Source organism: Anolis carolinensis, unplaced genomic scaffold, assembly GCF_035594765.1.
Source record: "Anolis carolinensis isolate JA03-04 unplaced genomic scaffold, rAnoCar3.1.pri scaffold_9, whole genome shotgun sequence".
Lineage (NCBI taxonomy): Eukaryota > Metazoa > Chordata > Lepidosauria > Squamata > Dactyloidae > Anolis > Anolis carolinensis.
The window spans coordinates 5,387,914-5,408,258 of NW_026943820.1; the positions used below are offsets into that span (position 1 = coordinate 5,387,914).

Here is a 20,345-nt window from a genome sequence, read left to right on the forward strand (position 1 = left end):
CCACCCCTCCTGTATTTCCGGCCACCTCCCACTAGTCCTGTCCATGTTCCAAGTGGGAAACGTGTGCGGCGGAGGGCCAACAGGAGGAGGCAAGGCCCGATTTGGAACCTATGCGAGGAGCCTGCTTGGGGAAGAAAACACCAAAGCAAAGGAAAAGGGGTACAGATGTTGGGGGCAGAAGGGCCTGGCTTTTTCATACCAGGGCAAAAGAAACCAGCCTCGGCAAGACATTTCCATCTGCGGAGGGCTGGGAAGATGGATCTGACACATAACACTGACAAATGCACATTCTGGTGCCTCAAAGGTGAGCCCCATTTCTGGATATATTTGTCCTGCAAATTCCAGAACTGGCACCCGTTTCCCCATCAGCTCTAGCTTTTGGAATACAGAACATAATGCCATAAACCAGTCGCCCACAGAGAAATTATAGGTAACCCTAAGAAACCAGTGCTGATGTGGTGTCTTCAAAACAATGTTTTGAATCAGCGCCCCAAAAAAACCCAGAAAAAGGCCTAAAAGGTTAAAAACCCAAGACACCATGAACATTTAAAGCATTTAAGAGAGGGGCTCAGACCTTGGAGGAAGGTACGTGTTTAGTTGGGGGACTAGGAGCTCAAAAGGTCACTTCCCCAAGTGGAGGCCATCACTCAGCAGATCGTCTCTTCCCCATAAAATGGGAATTTGGCAAACTCTCCAGAACTTCTTTTTAGTTGCTCCCTGCAGCCACTGAAAGAGGGATCTTCTGACCGTCTTTATCCTTTAATCACGGACTTGAGATCATTGGCTGCCTTGGTTCCTGGCTTCCAGCAGAAGGCCCCAGGGCCTGTACTGTGTCCCAAATTCAGCCCTTCTGCCCTCTATCAAACTCTGTCAAAGCCATCAGACTTTTTTCAGCCACAGGAACTGCTTACATTTTAGGGCCTGGCTTAACATAAAGCACCACTGAAGGCTCTCTTTACTTTCTTGCAAGTTTTCGGCATTAGCCTAAGCAAAGCCTTGTGAAGAAGAGCTCCGATAATGAGGTATGTTAAGGTTAGAGAAGGACAGAGGGTGATGCAGGAGGCATATTATAACAGGGGCTGTCATGTGTAAGCAAATGGGACAAAAACAGGACACAAAACACTGGATTCAAACAACAAGAGGGATTCCATCTAAACCTTAGGAAGAATACCTCTGATGATTAAAGAAAGCAGTGAGAGGCAGGCCAGAGTTTTTTCTAAATGATCATGGAAATAATTGATGGGCTTTGAAAGCTGCCTGTGCAAAAGACACTGCTGCCTCCTGCTGACAGAAGGCCAGTAGTGCAGGGGCCCTAAAAAAAGAAGCCCAACCATAAACACCTCTTGCTCTGCACATTGCTGTACCTTCAAACAGGATGGTGAGATAAGAGTAGGGCATTTAACTAAAACCCAAAAGCAAAATGGCAGGAGCGCTACGGAGCTTGCTCTTCTGGGTCTGATACATCTCTATAGTAGGGTGCTACATCCAAAAAGGGCTTTTGTTTGTGCGTCTATATGGCTGCCATAGAGAGGGGCTTTTCTGCACCCTCCATGGTGCCCTAAATGTCCTGGTTGCCCTGGGTCTCTCCCTTCCTGCAAGAGTCAAAAGGAGTCCCTTTCTACAGGTATCACTGCCAGAATCAAGTCACATACCTGGTCCATTCACACAGAGATCCACTTCTCCTCCTGGAACCAGTTAGCAAAGAACCATCATCAAAAGCCCCAGGGTTCAATTATCATACCTTTTAATTTATACAAACACCAGCCCCTGCGCCGCCGCTACTTCTTCTCTTTCTTGCCCTCTTCCTTCTTGCTCTCGCTGCTGCCCTTCTCCTTCTCTTTCTCTTTCTCCTTGTCCTTATCTTTTTCCTTGTCTTTGTCCTTCTCGTCCTTGCGCTCCTTCTTGCTCTCCTCCTTCTCCTGGCCCTCCTTCTTCTCAGCGTCCCGGTTGGCGATCTTGTTGTTGATGAGGTTGTGGAGGGCGACCACGGAGCGGATGAGGGAGGCCAGGTAGACCACCACCATCTGGTCGTTGGTCTTCAGGTAGAAGGCCTTGACAAATTCCTGTAGGTTGACGTCCGGCAGTAGGTTAAAGACGTCCTGCAGCTGGTAGATAATCTGGTGGTTGATGGGCAGCTTGCCCAGGGCCACCCGCTCCAGGTAGCCCCGGATATCCAGCAGCTTGGAGTTTAGCCCCTTCAGGCCGTGGACCTGGTTGGTGATGCGCTGCGAGAGCGTGCCCACCGTCGTATCCTTGATGTCACTACCAGGAGGAGAGGAGGAAAAGCACATCAGAAGGGGAATCACAGAAGCGTATTGCTGGAAGAGACCCCAAGGGCCATCCCATCCTGCCAGGCAGGAAAAGCACAAGAAAGCAACACCTATAGAACCCTTAGCACTAGGAGACTGTCTCTTACCGTAGCAAATGCTCCACACCGACTTCCTCTGCTTCCTCGGCCCCAATTTCGCTGGTCACGTGCTCAAAGGTCTTGGACGTTGGTGTGCCATCCTTTGGGGCGACAACAGCAAAGCAAGAACTAGTCAGAGCCAGAGAGGGGTCTTTGTGTGGCATTATTTGTGGCTCCTGGGCAGGGAGGGGTTAATGTGCTTGGACCCAGGAAAAGGCTACTCACGTCATGGACTTCTTCCACCGAGATGTATGCCTCTGTGGGGAGACCCAGGTCTTTAGGTTTCACGTCGATAATCACCAGGACCTATGGGGAAAGAATCCCAACACCGTCAAAAGATTGATAATTCAAAGAATTCCAGGGTGGCTTACGAACAACTTTTAAACAATGATTTGTTAAGCCATATATATATAAGGGGAAGATTTCTCTCATTCCCTGTTGTCTCACCCCATGCTTTACTATGAATGTCTTGTAAGTTGGATGTTTGGAACTTGGGGACTGCCTATATATATACAACTTTTAAACAATGATTTGTTAAGCCATATATATATATGGCTTAACAAATCATTGTTTAAAAGTTGTATATATATATAGGCAGTCCCCAAGTTCCAAACATCCAACTTACAAGACATTCATAGTAAAGCATGGGGTGAGACAACAGGGAATGAGAGAAATCTTCCCCTTGGAAGGGAAATCCACTCCTGGAAGAGTTACCAACATGGGAAAAGGTGTCCCCATTGAAGTTTTATCTCCAATCCTGGTTTCCACAACAAGCCAAATTTTTCAAAATCCAATTGTCACAGGGACAGAAAGTAAGGGGAAGTCTTCTGAACAAGGGCACAGGCAGGAAAACACACACCACAGAGGTGTCAACCCTTCCCTATGCTAAACAAAGCTAAGTTATATATATTTTTTGGCTGAAGTGACACTTAAGAAATGAACCTGTCTGAATTATATACAAATCAATTTAAAAACAGAGTAGGAAGGGATCCCAAGGGCCATCTAGTCCAACCTCTTTCTCCCAGGTAGGACACAATTTGAGACCTCCCAACAGATGGCCATCCATCTGTTAAAAATACATATCATAGAATCCTAAAATTGGCGAGTTGGAAGGGACAAAGTGGGCCACCCAGTCCAACCCCTTTCTACCAGGCAGGAAAAGCACAATCAAAGTGCCCCTGACAGATGGCCACCCAGCTGTTAATAGTTACTAAATATGGCTCTGGAAAAAGGATGCAACGAACACAGTCAGTGCTGCCATAAATGCAGCTGGGCCTGTGGTTCCAAAGGCACCCCTTACCGAATTGGAGCAGTAGCGCTTCATGAGCTCGTTGATGGCAATGTCGTTCTTGTGCAGCTTTGGACCTGTGTGATACCAGCCCACAATCCGCTCTCTGGCTAAGGAAGGAGAAGAAAGGACACACAGAGGGGAAAGCATTAAAAGAATATACAGTTCCTTTAAATCAGTGTTTCTCAAAGTGGTGGTACCCAGATTGGTGCCAGTCTCTGAGCCACAATCTCTGGCAAGTTCCCAGCTATCAATGGGCAAAAGTATAGTATCAGTCCCTGGCAAAAAAAGAGAACTGCCAGCTGATTATCTGCTTTCGATAAAGTGGACCTGATTCATTCAGGGACTTGTAATTCAACACCAACACTTTGAATTATGATCAGAAAGACACTGCCAGCCATTTCAGCTCTTGCAACAAAGAAGTTGAGAGAAATATTTTTAATAATATATAGTTTTTACTGAATTTTTGTTATGTTTTTAACTATGTTGTGCCCCACTCGAGTTGTGAGGAGAGGCAGGCAAGACATAATAATAATAATAATAATAATAATAATAATAATAATAATAATAATAAATTATCTGTCTCTAACGGCTCAAGGCAAGGTACAATAAAGTCAAAATGTGTGAGCATAACACACATACAATAAAATGCATAGATTAAAATATACAATTACACAGGGTACAAAATGCAACATATAGGAGCAATAGAATGCAAATTCAAAACTCATGATAATTATTATTAATTATTATTATTCCTGTAACTTGCCCCATTCAAGTTCTCAATGGCAACATCACTAGATTCAACCCACAGATGAGATTTCCGAGATAACTAGCCATCTGGGAAGAACTAGAGCCAAGTTATACAAAGGACACCATTCACAGCAATAGGATTCACAAGCCAAGCGCTGCTTACCATTGACCTTCTTGAACATCCCGTACATGTTCTCCAGGTAATCATGGTCCAGGAACCACACAGAGTCGTCTTTGTCATCTTCGTCAAAGGGAACTGCGGGGAGAAAGGTGGGTTGTTATTGCATGGCACAAGTACCCCAAATGCAAAAGAAAGAAGCTCTCCTTTATTACCTGCAAAGCTGTTGGAGACATCCAAGATCTTCTTCTGCCAGGAGCCTAGGAGGACACCCACTACACGCTTCTGGTTCCCGACTTTCCCAATCCTAAATGAAACAGAGGGGGATTAGGACACAATGCATGCCCGGCACAGAAAGGAAAATACTGTAAGTTCTGCCAAACCAAGGAAGTGAAGAGCAAGGAAGAGGTGGGGCAAAGAGTAGGAGGGTTCCAGAAGAGAGCCTTGGCAGCAAGAAAGGAAGGCATTGTCATCATATTCATCATCCCACTTCTTCTTAAAATCATAGAATCATAGTCGGAAGAGCCATCCAGTCCAACCCCATTCTGCCAAGAAGCAGGAAAATCGCATTCAGAGCTCCCCAAACAGGCAGCCATCCAGCTTCTGCTTAAAAGCCTCCAAAAACCACACTCTGGGGCAGAAAGAGTTCCACTGCTGAACAGATCTCAGTTAAGAAGTTCTTCCTAATATTCAGGTGGAATCTCCTTTCCTCCAGGTGTTTTGGACTCCCAACTAGCACCCACGCTGACCTCCTTCAAGAAAGATCTGAAAGCCTGGTTTTTTTCAAACCATTTTTAATTAAGAAGAACATCAAAGTGAGCCCCTACCACTTTTTATTCCAACACTTTGCACCTTATCGCTATACCATTCCACTAGAAGTTATAATGCATTGAACATTGTTTAAATTGTCGTTGTATGCTTTTTCTTGATGTATTTATTGTCCCTGGTGGAGCAGTGTGTTACAAGCGCTGAGCTGCTGAACTTGCAGACCAAAAGGTCCCAGGTTCAAACCCCGGGAGCGGAATGAGCGCCCGCTGTTAGCCCCAGCTATCATTACAGTAGAGTCTCAATTATCCAACATAAAAGTGCTGGCAGAATGCTGGATAAGCGAATATGTTGGAAAATAAGGAGGGATTAAGGAAAAGCCTATTAAACATCAAATTAGATTATGATTTTACAAATTAAGCACCAAAACATCATGTTATACAACAAATTTGGGAGAAAAAGTAGTTCAATACGCAGTAATGCTATGTAGTAATTAATGTATTTACGAATTTAGCACCAAAATATCATGATGTATTGAAAACATTTACAAAAATGTGTTGGATAATCCAGAACTTTGGATAAGTGAGACTTCACTGTATAATTATTATTATTATTATAATTATTATTATTATTATAACTCCCACCATTCCTGACAGCCTCAGGCTTAAGCGGCTGAGAGGAAAAGGAAAGCGCCTGAGGCTGTCAGGAATGGTGGGAGTTGGAGTCCAAAACACCTAGAGGGAGGGCCCAACCTGGCCCAGGCCTGAGGGAACTGATGGTTGAAGGCCGTGACTCGGCACCTTCGCCTCGTTTTCCCCTTGAGACTCTCTCACCGGTTGAAGTGGTCGACGACGCTGAGCAGCACCAAGGGGTGGACCACCACCCGCTCCACCGCCAGGTCCGGAGGCATCCTCAGGCCGCTTTCCGAGTCCGAACCGTCAGGCCTTCTTTTTGTGGCTTCACTCACCGGCGGCCGCCTCAATCCCAGCATGCACTGCGCCTCCTAGCGTCGCGCACGGCGTGAGTAAGGCAACTCAGAGGCTGTCGGGAAGGCTCCGCCATCTTGTGAAGGGCGAGAGACAGGAAGAATGCCTTTTCCTCTTCACTCTCCTGGCAGAGCAGGCGCCATCTTGGGGAGGGCAAGAGGCAGGAAAAATGCCTTTTCCTACTCACTCTCCTGTCAGAGCAGGCGCCATCTTGGGAAGAGCAAAAGGCGGGAAGAATGCCTTATTCTCCTCACTCTCCGCCATCTTGGGAAGGGCAAATGGAGGGGGCGCCATTTTGGGAGGCTCAGTGGACAGAAGGCGGGGCAGAAGACAAGAGGCCTTGCAGGGAATTCTCTGTAAATACTTCCTTATTAGTTTTGCTAGTTATCATTTATATTAATTAAGGATACAGGGGACATAAAGACTAAAGTTATCATTTTATATTAATTAAGGACGCAGGAGGGAAATAAAGACTAACCTGAAGAGAATTATGTGAGGAGAAAGTAGGAATAAGAACTACAGAGAAAAATTGGGAAGCGATATGGAAAGCAAGGCAATTAAAAACATGTCAATTAGAATAAAAGAAAATTATTCTAAATTAATTTGGAAGTGGCATTTCACAACGAGAAGGCTAAACTGTATGGACAGAAACTATCATGAAAAATGGGTTGCGGTGAGTTTTCCGGCCTGTCTGACCATGTTCCAGAAGCATTCTGTCCTGACATTTCAGCCACATCTCTGGCAGGTTATGAGTTCTGTTGGAAACTAGGCAAGTGAGGTTTCTATGTCTATGGAATGATGTCCAGGATGGGAGAAAGAAAAAAATCAGCAACCTGAACCACCACAACCAATGACAAACTGATCGCTTTGATATGGTATCTCTAGTTATCAAGGTCCCGGCTGCAAACACCATTGCACTAATCAACCAGAATTTCCTAGAAAACATCACGACCCTGTTTCACCATTGCCTCACCACAAGCTACTTCCAGTTGGACAATGAATTCAATGAACAGAAAGATGGAGTAGCCATGGGGAGCTCTCTCAGCCTGGTCAGAACAAGCCCTGGAAACAAGACCAATTTTTTTATATATAGTTCAGATACATGGATGATATCTTCACCACTTGGAGCCATGGAGAAGAAGAACTCAACAAGTTCCTGGACCACCTCAACAGCATCCACCCAAACATCCAATTCACCATGGAAAAAGAAAAGGAAGGAAAACTGCCATTTGTAGATGTCCTAGTCATCCGCAAACCCAATCAACAATTGGGCCACAAAGTTTACAGAAAATCTATATATACTGATAGATACCTACATAAAAACTCAAACTATCACCCAAGTCAAAAAAGAAGCGCAATTAAAGCCCTGGCAGACTGTGTAAAAGGAATCTGAGAACCCCACCTCCTCCAAGGTGAACTGAACCACCTACGGTATATATGTCTATATCATTGTAAAATAAATAAATAAATACTAGTTATAATTTTTAATATAAAACTTTCCCCTTTTCATGTGGTGAGATTGGAAAGGGCACCCAGTCAGGTTCACTTCCATTCAATGAAGTCCCTCTGTGGAGAGACCTAGGAGGGAACCAGAATATAAATATAATAATAATAACTAATAATAATTGAGGTCAATCCAGTCTTTAACTTTTCCCTATTTCTAATTTGAATGCAATAATAATTATAATTTTATTTATTACTCACCTCTCACTGCTTTCAGTACAGGTGGAGCATCTCTTATCCTCAGAACGAGAAATATTGGATTTTGGAATATTTACACACACACACACATATATATAGTAACGGTAAAGTTTTCCCCTGACATTAAGTCTAGTCGTGTCCATCTCTGGGGGTTGGTGCTCATCTCCATTTCTAAGCCAAAGAGCCGGCGTTGTCCGTAGACACCTCCAAGGTCATGTGGCCGGCATGACTGCATGGAACACTGTTCTCTGATATCTATATCTATATATATATCAGAGATGGTACCTAGGTCTAGACACAATAATAGTAATAATAATTACACATACACAAGCACACATATATTTAATTAAAATATTTAACAAAAAAACCCAAATGAATAACAGCAACAATCCTTATGTATACATAAACACAGACATATCTAACAACAATTACATATCAGACTACATGGCATACATTTTCATTACATCTAAGTTTGTAGACTACAAATATATATACATAAATTGATTTTAAAAGTGGGTTTCTTCCCTATAATTTAGTATTTTTCTTCCACTTTAAGTCCCACAAATAGTTTATTTCCAGTTATTTTAACATTACTAATTAAATACCCTGACCGTTTATGTATCTCCAAACCTAAACATTAAAGACTTTCCTTTTCCTTTATTGTAAAAAGGTCCATTGACTTATTCCTTGACTTGTTTATTTCTATTATTTCCCACATCTTAGCTGTCCAGTTATTTATGTATTGTATTCCTGTATTTATTTCTTTTTATTTTTCCCTTTTAGGTGGAATTTTGGCCCTTTTCCTGGAGAGGGAGACATTTGACCATCTGATTGAATCAAATGTAAGCAAAACCCTGCCGTCTTTGGACCCTTCTATTATCAATATACATATAAAACCCAGTGTCCAAATTAACTAGTTCAATAAGTCATTTAGCCCATTGATTTTGGGGCCTTTCCTAAGTGCCATTACAAGCTGCGGATATTTTAAATGCCATTACCTAATAGAAGGGAGGTTTTAAGCGCTTCCTATTGATTTTATTACGGCTTTATTTTGCTGCCGTGGTTTTTCTTTTTTCAAAAAAAAATCTTTTTAACCGCCCAGTAATCAAGGAGAAATATATATCGCGGGTGAAATACGGTCAATTTCCTAAAAAACCTTTGACATCGTTAAATAAGGCATTACAGTTGTTAAATCATGTCAGGCAATAATAACCCCGTGGCTTGGATTGACCTCCGGCTTCCAGGCATCGCTTCTCCTTTTTGGCAAAGGTGGCATCTGTCTCACTAATCGGCACGTTAATCCATCCGTTCGTTAATCACAGGTTTAAAATATGGATTTTTAAATCAGGCAAATCGACACTTGCCTTCTTCTCATGGAAAAAAATTGGGCCGATTTCATGAATTATCATTTCCTCTGTCTGGAATCATGATTCTCTTTCTGAAAAATAGCCCATGTTCATTACATGGAAGGTGCTATTAACTTAATGAAGAACCCTTAACTGTATTATTATAAGTTATTATAGTAGTAGTAGTGATAGTAGTAGCAATGGTTCACACTGGGATGGTTTTGTGAATTATCATTTCTTCCATCTGGAATTATTCCCTTTTTAAAAAATAGCCCTTGTTCATTGCACGGAAGGTACTATTAGCTTAATTATATTACGTTGCAACCCGACTCGAGCCACAAGGAGAGATGAGTAAGAAATAAAATTAGCATTACTATTATTATTATTTGTAGTATTAGTATTAGCAGTTCGAAGCCACGAGTCGGGGTGAGTTCCGGACTATCAGCCCTAGCTTTTGCGAACCTAGCAGATCGACAGCATGCAACGTGAGTAGATCAGTATGTACCACCTTGGCGGGAAGGTAAAAGGGCACCCCATGCAGACTTGCTGGCAAAAAGATCAGAGATGTCTACAGACAGCAGGCTTCTGGGCATAGAAAATGGAACAAGAGCACCTCCCCATGGCTGGAAGTTAAGCAGTGCCTCCAGATGCTGGAGATGAAAAGGGAAAGGCCTTTACTTTATCTGTATATTGTATGTCATTGTTTGTTGTGTAAAAAGGCATGAATGTTTGCCTATATGATACTGTAATCCGCTCCCTCCAAGGTGATAAAGTGGAATATAAATGAAGCGTCTTATTATTATTATTATTATTATTATTATTAGTAGTAGTAGTAGTAGTAGTAATAGTAGTAGAATTAATAATAATAATAATTCACACTAAGCTGATTTTATCATTTATCATTCCTTGCACTTGGAATGAGTGTTCTCTTTTGTTAAACACCATGTTCATTACAAGCAGGACACTGTTAATTTAATGAAGAATTCTTAACATTATTATTATTAGTAGTAGTAGATTTTGTGAATTATCATTTCTTCTACCTGGATTTATGATTCTCTTCCTTAAGAATAGCTCTTGTTCCTTACATGGAAGTAAATATTACCTTAATGAAGAACGCTTAACTATATTATTAGTATTAGTATCAGTTCACACTGAGTTGATTTTATGAAGGATCATGTCTTCCACCTTGGATTATGATTATCTCTTTTTTAAAGAAAGTAGAATAATAGTCCATGTTCATTACATGGGAGGCGCTATTAGCTTAATAAAGAACCCTAATACTTATTATTATTATTATTATTATTAGTGGTAGTAGTTTTTTGTTTTGTTTTTTTTCGTGTCAGGAGCAACCGGAGTTGGAGTAGTAGTAGTAGTAGTTCACACTGGACTGATTTTGTGAATATAATTCCTTGCACTTGGAATGATTATTCCCTTTTGTTGAACTCCATGTTCAATACATACAGGGCACTCTTAGCTTAATTATTATTATATTGTTGTTATTATTAATCTGATTTTCTCTCTTGAATGAGACTCAAAGCAGCTGTATTTTGGACAATTCAAGGCCTGTTAAGAAGAGGGTTGGTTTAAGTAAAACCTAGAGTGTCCCTACACTGTTGAATTAATGCAGTTTGATACCACTTTTACTGCCATGGGATCCTCTGAGCTGCAGTTTGTGGAGAAAGAAGAGGGAAAGATATATATTTTTAAACGACAAACGCAGAAGCAGCCAGGCTTTCCTTGGAGTCGTTTTCCGCAAACCTTGAGGACTAGCTAATTCTTTCACAGGTCTTTTTATTTGTCCGAAGCCAGGCTCAAAAGCCTCCTTATTAACGGCTGTCAGTCCTATGATTTAGGAGGGCAATAAAGATCTGGAGGCTGCGCATTTATCACCCAGAGTCCGGCCATTTTCTCCAGCGATAAAATGAGTTCTTTTGTTCTATAGCCTTCTTTAAAATGTGTGTTTCTGCATTGGTCTCCGTCTCCTGGGGATGATGGATGGCACAGTCGCTGCGCTGATGGGACAGAGGATCCCCCAGTGATACAAATTCACACACACACACATACATATTAAGTATGTATTACTTATTTCCCAGCTCTTAATTTTGATTTTAATTGAGAGGAAGAAACTCTCCTGCCTTTCCTTCCTACGTTCCTAAGAAAACCCAGATAATCCTGATTTAGGAGAATATAAAATCCTTATGTTTTTGCCATTTCCTTGATTTGTGAGGGTGCAAAACACCATTGTTTTTACATTTTAAAAAATGGCATCCAAATAATAATGTTATTTTCTGTCCCCTGTTACTGGCAAATTTATAAGAATGGCAACAAACTTTTCAATTAATTTGTGAATATGCTATTTATTATTATTATTATTATTATTATTAGTAGTAGTAGTAGTATTCTGCTTTTATCTCTTCAATTGAGATGAAAAGCAACCGATTCCCTCTGATTGTAACTTAAGGTAACCACTCAGGAATTTGATTTCTGCAACAATTAAAGGAAGCAATTGATGGTGAGCCCTATTTATATTCTGAGAATGATGATGATATTATATTTATTTATTTCCCACTTTTATTTTTGTGATTGAAATGCAAAACAGCTGGTTCACCCTCATTGTGACGTAAGGTGACAGCGGAGGAATTAAACTTTTACAACTATTAGCAAAAGTAATGGTCATATTTCAATCCATCAAAATCATTTCCAGAAGACGCCTTCCCCTTCATTAAGACCCGTTTTGGAAATATAGGAGATCTGGCCTTGTTTTTCTCAAAGAAAACATCTTGCGGGCCTTTTGAGGATAAGACCGAGGCAAAAGCTTTTCTTAGTAGACTTTGCAACTGAACCAGCGCCACGTATCTTTGTCTGAAGCAATGCTTTAAATGTTTGATTATCTCCATATTTATGTCCAAGGTCTAAATTTATTAGATTTATTTAAGCATTTATAGACAGGGACGGCAGGGTGCTGTACAACAAAAGTGATTTAAGCGTTTTAAAAATTTAAAGCAATAAAAATAATTTAAGCAAACTACAAGGCTGTTCAACAATTTAACTCTTTGAACAGGACAGTTATAAAAACTGGTAAAAGAGGAAGGAAGGAAGGAAGGAAGGGAAGGGAAGGAAAGGGAGGAAGGGAGGAAGGGGAAGGAGAGGGAGGGAGGAAGGGGAAGGAAAAGTAAGAAGGAAGGAAAGCATGGGAAGGAAAAGGAGGAAGAAAGGAAATGAAAGGGAGGGAGGAAGGGGAAGGAAAGGTAAGAAGGAAAGAAAGCAGGGGAATGAAAGGGAGGAAGGGGACGAAGGAAGGTATGAAGGAGGGGGAAGGAAGGAAGGAAAGGGAGGAAGGGGAAGGAAAGGGAAGAAGGAAGGAAGGTGAAGTAATAGGAAGAAGAAAGGAAGAGGAAGGAAAGGGAAGAAGGAAGGGGAAGGAAAAGGTGGGAGGAAGGAAGAAAGGAAGGGGAAGGAAAGAGAGGAAGAAAGTGGAGAGAGGGAGGGAGGAAGACTGAAGAAATCCGCTTTCCAGATGCATGGCTTCCCTCTAAATGGACCAGATAGGATCTTCAGAGTTTTCCTCTCAGAGCTCTCCAAGGTGCTGAATCCCTTATTTCCTACTGAAACAAACAGCACTTTGGAGAGCTCCTATTATCAAACTGCAACCCAGAAATATATAGCAAAATGTTACTCTAAAAAAACTGTGGAGCATTGGGTCCATATTTTCACGTGTCACAAGAGCGTCCCTGTATTTCTGAATTTAGGGAGAGATATTCCTGAAAATAAACCAAGTGACAAACCCATTGGCCTCCAAATAGGGCTCCTCTCCATACTTCGCTGGAAGATTAATAATGGTTTAGAGTTGGAAAAAAAAGTACTTCCCCATTCAAGCCTGGTATAAAAAATATTTCGGAAATCACACTTTTGGGGGAAATGGTTATCCGCAGCACAAGATGATAGAAATGGCCCACCAGAAGGCAGCTTCTTTTTAATTTTTATCATAGCAGGGAATTTACATTTTTGGAGAGATACTTTAGTTGAATTGCACATTCAATATTATTCTCTCAGGCTCTGAACCAACAAACTAAATATTTCATATACACTGCAAATTTATTATTATTGTTGTTGTTATTATCACTCAGTTTTTATTTTTAAGAGAGAGAACCAATGATTATTATTATTTTGAAAATAAATATTATTATTATTAATAATAATAATAAATATTATTTATAAGTAATAAATGTTATTTTTTTTCTTTGGAGGTAAATAATATGCATTGCCTGGTGAGTTTTTTGTTTGTTCTGTTTGAAAAAAAGCATTATACCATTTTGTTCATAACTTAATACAATTTTTTAAAAGGAAACTTGGATGGATCCACCATCCCACTGAAACAAGACATTGGAAGAAAAGCAATAAAGGAGAAGAACCGGATGCATAGACGACAATTGAACTGCAACTCCCAGGATCCCCGTTCCAAAAAAATAGTAAGAATTTTCCTGCATTTTGTTTCATTGTAAAAATTGCTTTGGAAAGTATGGCAAAGTGGGTCTGTTTGTTGTAATTTTATGGCGGTCCTTAAATCCAGAGCAAGAAAGGCTTTGGCCAGGAGCCTGGCTTCCTTCTCTATAAGAGCCGCAGAGGGACCGGTGTGTTATTTCTGATACTTAATGCAGGGTTAAACCTTTTGTCTCTGATATTTTAAGATGGAAAATTATAAGCCCTGTTTTGTCCTCTGGGGCCCTTTTTTAATGCAGCAATGTCTTTAAAGTTTTTAAAGATCTAAAAAAGAAGGATATATATATATATATATATATATATCCCCTTTACAAAGCAGTTTGGGGGTCAGTTTTTATAAAAATGTGGGCTTTTATGTTCGATCATTTAAGGGCCATCTGCAAGCGAAGTCGCAGCCCTGTTTCCTATTAGCCAGGGATCGTTCCTATTAGTCTGGAAATAAAGGCGGAGAAGGAAAGCAGATGGGCCCTCCGTTTCTGGCCTGGATTTCTTTTGCAATACCCAGGGATTATTCATACAAAACACTGCAAAGCTACCTCTGTAGTTGTTGTTGTTGTTGCTGTTGTTGTTGTTGCGAGCTATTGTTGAAAATAGTGACTCTCCCAAAATGCATTCCTGGTTATTTATTATATGTTGCAGTTGGCAATTGGGGCTTTTTTTGCTTTTGTTTAGAGAGGCTTCAAAAAGAGGATTGTGAAAACGGATGATGGAATTTAGGCCTAGAAGCAAGAAAAAGGGGAAAACCCTATCTATCTATTTATATACTCACACATACACATATACATAAATATATATTTTATATGTATATATGTTTGTGTGTGTATGTGTGTGTGTGTGTATGTATGTATATGTATGTATGTATGTATGTATGTGTGTGTGTGTATATGTATATATATATATATATATATATATATATATATATATATATAGGAAATTCCTTCCTTGGAGGCTTTTAAACAAAGGCTGAATGGTCATCTGCTGTGGGTGCTTTGATTGTGCTTTTCCTGCATGGAGGTAGAAGGGGATTGGACTGGATGGCCCCAAGAAGTCTCATCCAACTCTATATTTATATGAGACATAGATACACATGTATGATGAAATTTTCAATGGGACAATTGGAGCAAATATTTATATCCCATCAATTACTACTACTATGTCTCATTAAGAGCCACATCACATTAAGAGTCACATCCACTGTTTTAATGTGGTGAGATGTATTCCACAGTGGGCATGTGTATTCAGCAGCAGAGTAGCCAAGCACAATGGCAGATGTCTTCACTATATCTGGTTGTGATCCCCAGATTGTTCCAGTCAGCTTTCGTATGATATTATTTCTAGCACCCACTTTTTGCTTGATATTCAAACAGTGCTTCTTATACAACAGAACATGGTCCAGAGTGACTCCCAGGTATTTTGGTGTGCTGCAGTGCTCCAGTGGGATCTCTTTCCAGGTACTCCTCGGAACTCGAAAAGTTTGTCTATTTTTAAGGTGGAAAGCACCCGTCTGCATTTTAAATGGATTAGGAATCATCTGGTTTTCTCTGTAATAGGCAGTAAGAGCACCTAAAGCTACAGAGAGCTTCTGTTCAACTATTTCAAAGTTCCCTGCTTGAGCAGTGATGACATAATTGTCAGCATAGATGAAATTCTCTGTCCCTTTTGGCAGTGGCTGATCATTTGTATAAATGTTAAACACTCATGTTAAACAAGGATTGGTGATAAGGCTTTATTGGAAACCCCTTTACCCCATGATAATAACACTTTCAGGAGTGGATTTTCCTTCTAAGGGGCAGATTTCTCTCATTTCCTCTTGTTTTACCCACATTCTTAACTATGAGCTGTTTGTAAATCTGATGATTGTAACTCAGGGTTCGCCTGTATACACAAACATGCACACATATATGTATGTATATATAGAAACACACATTATCTGTCTGTATACATAGATACGTACATATCTTCTATCTGTATAAAAATACATACCCATATATACAAATACACACATATAAAACATATATAGGTTCAGGACGTAGGTTGATAAAAGTAAAGGTTTCCCCTGACGTTAAGTCCAGTCGTGTCTGACTCTGGGGGTTGGTGCTCATCTCTATTTCTAAGCTGAAGAGCTGCCGTTGTCCATAGACACCTCCAAGATCATGTGGCCGGCATGACTGCATGGAGCGCCGTTACCTTCCTGCCGGAGCGGTACCTATTGATCTACTCACATTTGCATGTTTTTGAACTTCTAGGTTGGCAGAAGCTGGAGCTAACAGCGGGCGCTCACTCTGCTCCTGGTTTTGAACCTGCAACCTTTTGGTCTGCAAGTTCAGCAGCTCAGCGCTTTAACACACTGCGCCATCAATGGCTCCAAAACATATATATATACACACACAAATATATACATATATATACACAAACACACACATATGTATGCATGCACTCACACACACTTACATATACATATGTACACAGTTTTCATTTTAGAAGGTTTTGGGCCTTTTCTGGTTGCATCTACACTGCGGAACGAATGCAGTTTGAGACCACTTTCCCTGCCCTGGTTCAATGCTGTGGGATCCTGGGAGATGTAGTTTGCACTCTTTGAAGAGAAGGCTAAAGTCCTTGTAAAATATCAACTCCCAGGATCCCATAACATTGAGCCATAACAGTTAAAGTGATTTCAAACTGCATATAATCAGTAGTATAGATGCACCCCTGGACTTAGGAGCTGGGTCAGAAAAAACTTGTGAAATACCTGGAGCAATAAGGATAGTTAGACTATTGCATAGAGTCAGAAATTCAATTTCTGCATACACACACACACACACACATATTCCATTATGTCCCTCCTCCATCTACCTGGTTTATATTATGCATTGCGGTCCTTTGGGAACGAAATATGGCAACCTATGAATGGAGGGTTTATTTTTTTACAAAAAGCCCTAAATGAATATAGCAGATGTAAGAAAGCACCAGATGGATAAAGGAAAAAAAGAAATCTAACATAATTCATTGCATTTGGGGGGAAATTTCTCCTTTGGATCACTCTGTTTATGACTGCCTTAAATGAGGAGGGGGTGAAGGCCCCTTTCTGATATGTTTTCCTTATGACTTTTGATTTATTTTGCCAGAAGCTTTGCTCTTGCTATATATACCTGAGTCACATTTAAAAAAAATTAAAGTGGGGCTTTAATGCAATACAGTGGTGAAATGATACCGTGGCACTTTAAAGGGGCCGATCAATAAAGGGCAGTAAATGACTGTAAAATTGCATTACGGAGCCCCTGGATTCGTTTTGCTCTCCATGACTCAGACGTTAGATGCAAAAGCACAGGAAAACAAAACAGCAAACACAGACCTGGATGGGGTTCTGCAGAAATCAGCAAAATTGGCAAAATATGAATGAAGGAGAGTTGGGGAAGATGAGAGGGAAATGGAAGGAACCACAAAATTGCAAATACACTGGAAACTGTGGATAATAGAACCTAGAGTCTCTCTCAGTGGCAGCAGATTATGGGGATAACTGTTTTGTTATGAGTTTGGTGTCTTTTGGGGTCTCTTTGCCCAAGATGAGTCCTGGAACCTAACCCCAGCAATAAGTGAGGGAACACTGTATACATTTTCATTAATATTGCTATTATTATTATTAATAATAATAATAATAATAGTTGTAGTAGTACTAGTAGTATCCATCTATTATTGTTGTTAATGCTATATTATTATTATTATTCATAAGTTATTGTTGTTATTGCTATATTGTTTTTCTTGTTGTTGTTACTATTATTTCATCCTGTCTTTCTCCCAGCATGGGACCCAAGGCTATCATATTTCAATGGCATTCATTTTAAAAGTGTCAAAATAATGCCAGTAAAGATAAAAATACACTTCTCCATAGAAAAGTCTGATTTTTAAAAGTCTAAAAATAATACCGACAAGGATAAAAATAATACCAATAAAGATAAAAGTACACCTTGCCTCAGAAAAGACGTTCCACAGCCAACTAATAATGAAATATCTCTCCAAATAAAAAATGTGGGGATGGACTAGATGGCCTTTGGGTCCCTCTCCATAAGATCCTATGAAATGAAGATACATTTGTCCTGCCTTTTACCTTGATTTCCGAAAGGAAAAATCCCCCAGTGGTTTCTCTGCCCTGAGGGTCAGCTGTCCGGCCATTTGGGCCTCTGTTGTCCTCCCTTGTCCTCCGCTAGAGGTCAGGGCAGACTTTGTCTCTGTGTTGTATTCCCTTCCCAGCTGTGTTTGCCCTCTTTTTGGCCATTAAAGGAAAGCGACTCAGAAGGGATCTTCCTTGGGAGAAATTGTGCGCTTTCATCGCTGGCTGGTTTTTGCATTGGTCAGCCAATATTTCTTTTTTGTCCCTTTAATTGAAGGATGCACTAATTACTGGACAGTGCACCGAATGCCCAGGGCTAAAGGTGTGCCCTGGAGGTATTTCAGAAGGGAAGGAGTTCTTGAGCATGTGCAGAGTGCATTATTGTAGAATAAGAAGTTCAGAGGCAACTTGAAGGCACACACATTGATATTGAAAGCTAAGCAGTGTCAGCCCTGGTGACTACTTTGATGGAAGACCTGCTATTTCAGAGGAAGAAATTGCAAACCGACTTGTGGAATGCATGCGGTCACAATAAGTATTATGATATAAACATAAGAAGAATAAGAAGTCCCCAGGCAAAGTGATCTTGGATGCTAAGCAGGATCAGTCCTGGTTAGAACTTGGATGGGAGACCGGCAACAAACACTGAATGCTTTATTTCAAAGGAAGGACCTAATGTTAAAAGCCATCTCTGAGCCGTCCTTGCTTAAGAAAACCCTGTTTTCAATTAATAGGGCCTCCATAAATTGATAGGAAACTTAAAGACACCAATAGTAGTCAAGGAGAGTCATCCCTGGTGAGGACTTGGATGGGAGACCAGGATGGGAGAGTTCCAGAGGCAGGAACTGGCCAAACACCTCTGGGCCTGCCTTGCCTAAGAAAATCCCATAAAACCCATGGGGTTGCCATATAACAACAGACAAGGAGGGCACATGTGTGTGGGGATAATCACCTATTAAAATGAAATAACATGTGGCTATATGGAGCCAGGGGCATAGATCCAATGGTGGCCACCCATCGCTTTGGGGGTCTCCTGTCCCAGAAACAAACGGTCCGTTCATAGTCCCCGCTACTAAGCCCCAGAACAATTTGAAGCTTTGGGGAGATTTATGACCGGTCCCCTGTTTGGTTCCCGATGGCAGATGCAGAGGGCTCCAGTTGCGATGACGGGAAGGCTCCTATTGAAGAAAAGGGGGGAAAGACAGTGGAAGATCATTTGGTTTCAAACTCTGATCTGATGACTTTTTGGCGGTGGCATATTTCTCCCTCTGAGCCCCCTTTAACATCCTTGCAATGAGAAGAATCATAATGGGCCACCTGTTTGGAGATTAAAGGCTTCCTTGGGCTTATATTTTGCGATTCTTGCCACACAATGGCCAGATTGCAGCGTATTATTAGTATTATAAGTGTTATCGCTTTTTCTCTCTTAAAAAGTCATTTCCTTTTCTGCTTGTGAAGGAAACCTCAAGCAAAGTTATGGGTGCATCACTATTGAATTAAAGCAGGTTGATAGTCCTTTAACTGCCATGTCTCAAGCCTATGGAGTCCTGGGAGTTGTAGTTTGCCAAGGTACATAGTTTTCTCTGGGTGCATCTAGATTGTGGAATGAATGTAGTTTGAATCCACTATATCTGCCATGTCCTAATGCTATGGATTACTGGGAGTTGTAGTTTTCACTCGTTGGCAGAGGAGGCTAAAAAGCCTTGTCAAACTACAATTCCCAGGGTCCCATTGCATTGTGCCATGGTAGTCAAAGTTGTGCCCAACTGCATTCATTCCACAGTATAGATCCACCCTTAGAGAAACTACAACTCCCAGAATCCTATGGCACTGAACCTGTGGAGTCCAGTTTTTAGATATTTAAGAGGCGGCAGTGTGAGCCTTCTGAGTTTATTTCATTTCCATGGAATGTATTATGAGCCTGCTCCGAATGCTACGTAATTGTTGGGGAGGAAGAAAAGCAGCATTTGTTTTTTATTTTAAGAAAAAAACCCTGTCCTGTCAGCATCGCTTAAGCCGTCCCTGCCTTGCGCCTCGGTGTCATAAATTAAATCAGCCACTTTAATTGGGCCCAGGCCTCGCGGTTCCTGGCAGGACAGACAGACAGATTCTCTGCAAAGGAGGCAAACGTCCTGCAGAGCGATTAATGAAACGGTCTGGAAGGGATAAGTGTGTGTGTGTGTGTGTATATATATATATATATATATATATATATATATATATATGTCTCACAGAACAAGGGTAATGCCGGCTCAAGGCCTTCTGCATCTCCATTGGAAAGCATGGGATTAATGCAAAGAGGGGGCTCATCCTAACGGGCAAAACTTCCACAGGATTGCACTCCATCCTGGTCTTTTGGGGAGAACAGGATAGACT

General features: G+C 41.0%; 1 protein-coding gene across 1 annotated transcript; it reads right to left on the minus strand.

Annotated features, from left to right (window-relative positions):
* Positions 1 to 1,727: 1,727 nt before the first annotated feature.
* psmd7 (proteasome 26S subunit, non-ATPase 7) lies at positions 1,728 to 6,342 on the minus strand. The gene is made up of 7 exons (XM_003228431.4): positions 6,162 to 6,342; positions 4,779 to 4,870; positions 4,609 to 4,701; positions 3,708 to 3,805; positions 2,633 to 2,713; positions 2,417 to 2,508; positions 1,728 to 2,262 (listed from the first exon to the last, which is right to left on the minus strand). Exons 1-7 carry the CDS (start codon positions 6,317 to 6,319, stop codon positions 1,779 to 1,781), a joined length of 1,098 nt encoding a protein of 365 aa, XP_003228479.1. The 5' UTR covers positions 6,320 to 6,342; the 3' UTR covers positions 1,728 to 1,778.
* Between the last annotated feature and the right edge of the window lie 14,003 nt (positions 6,343 to 20,345).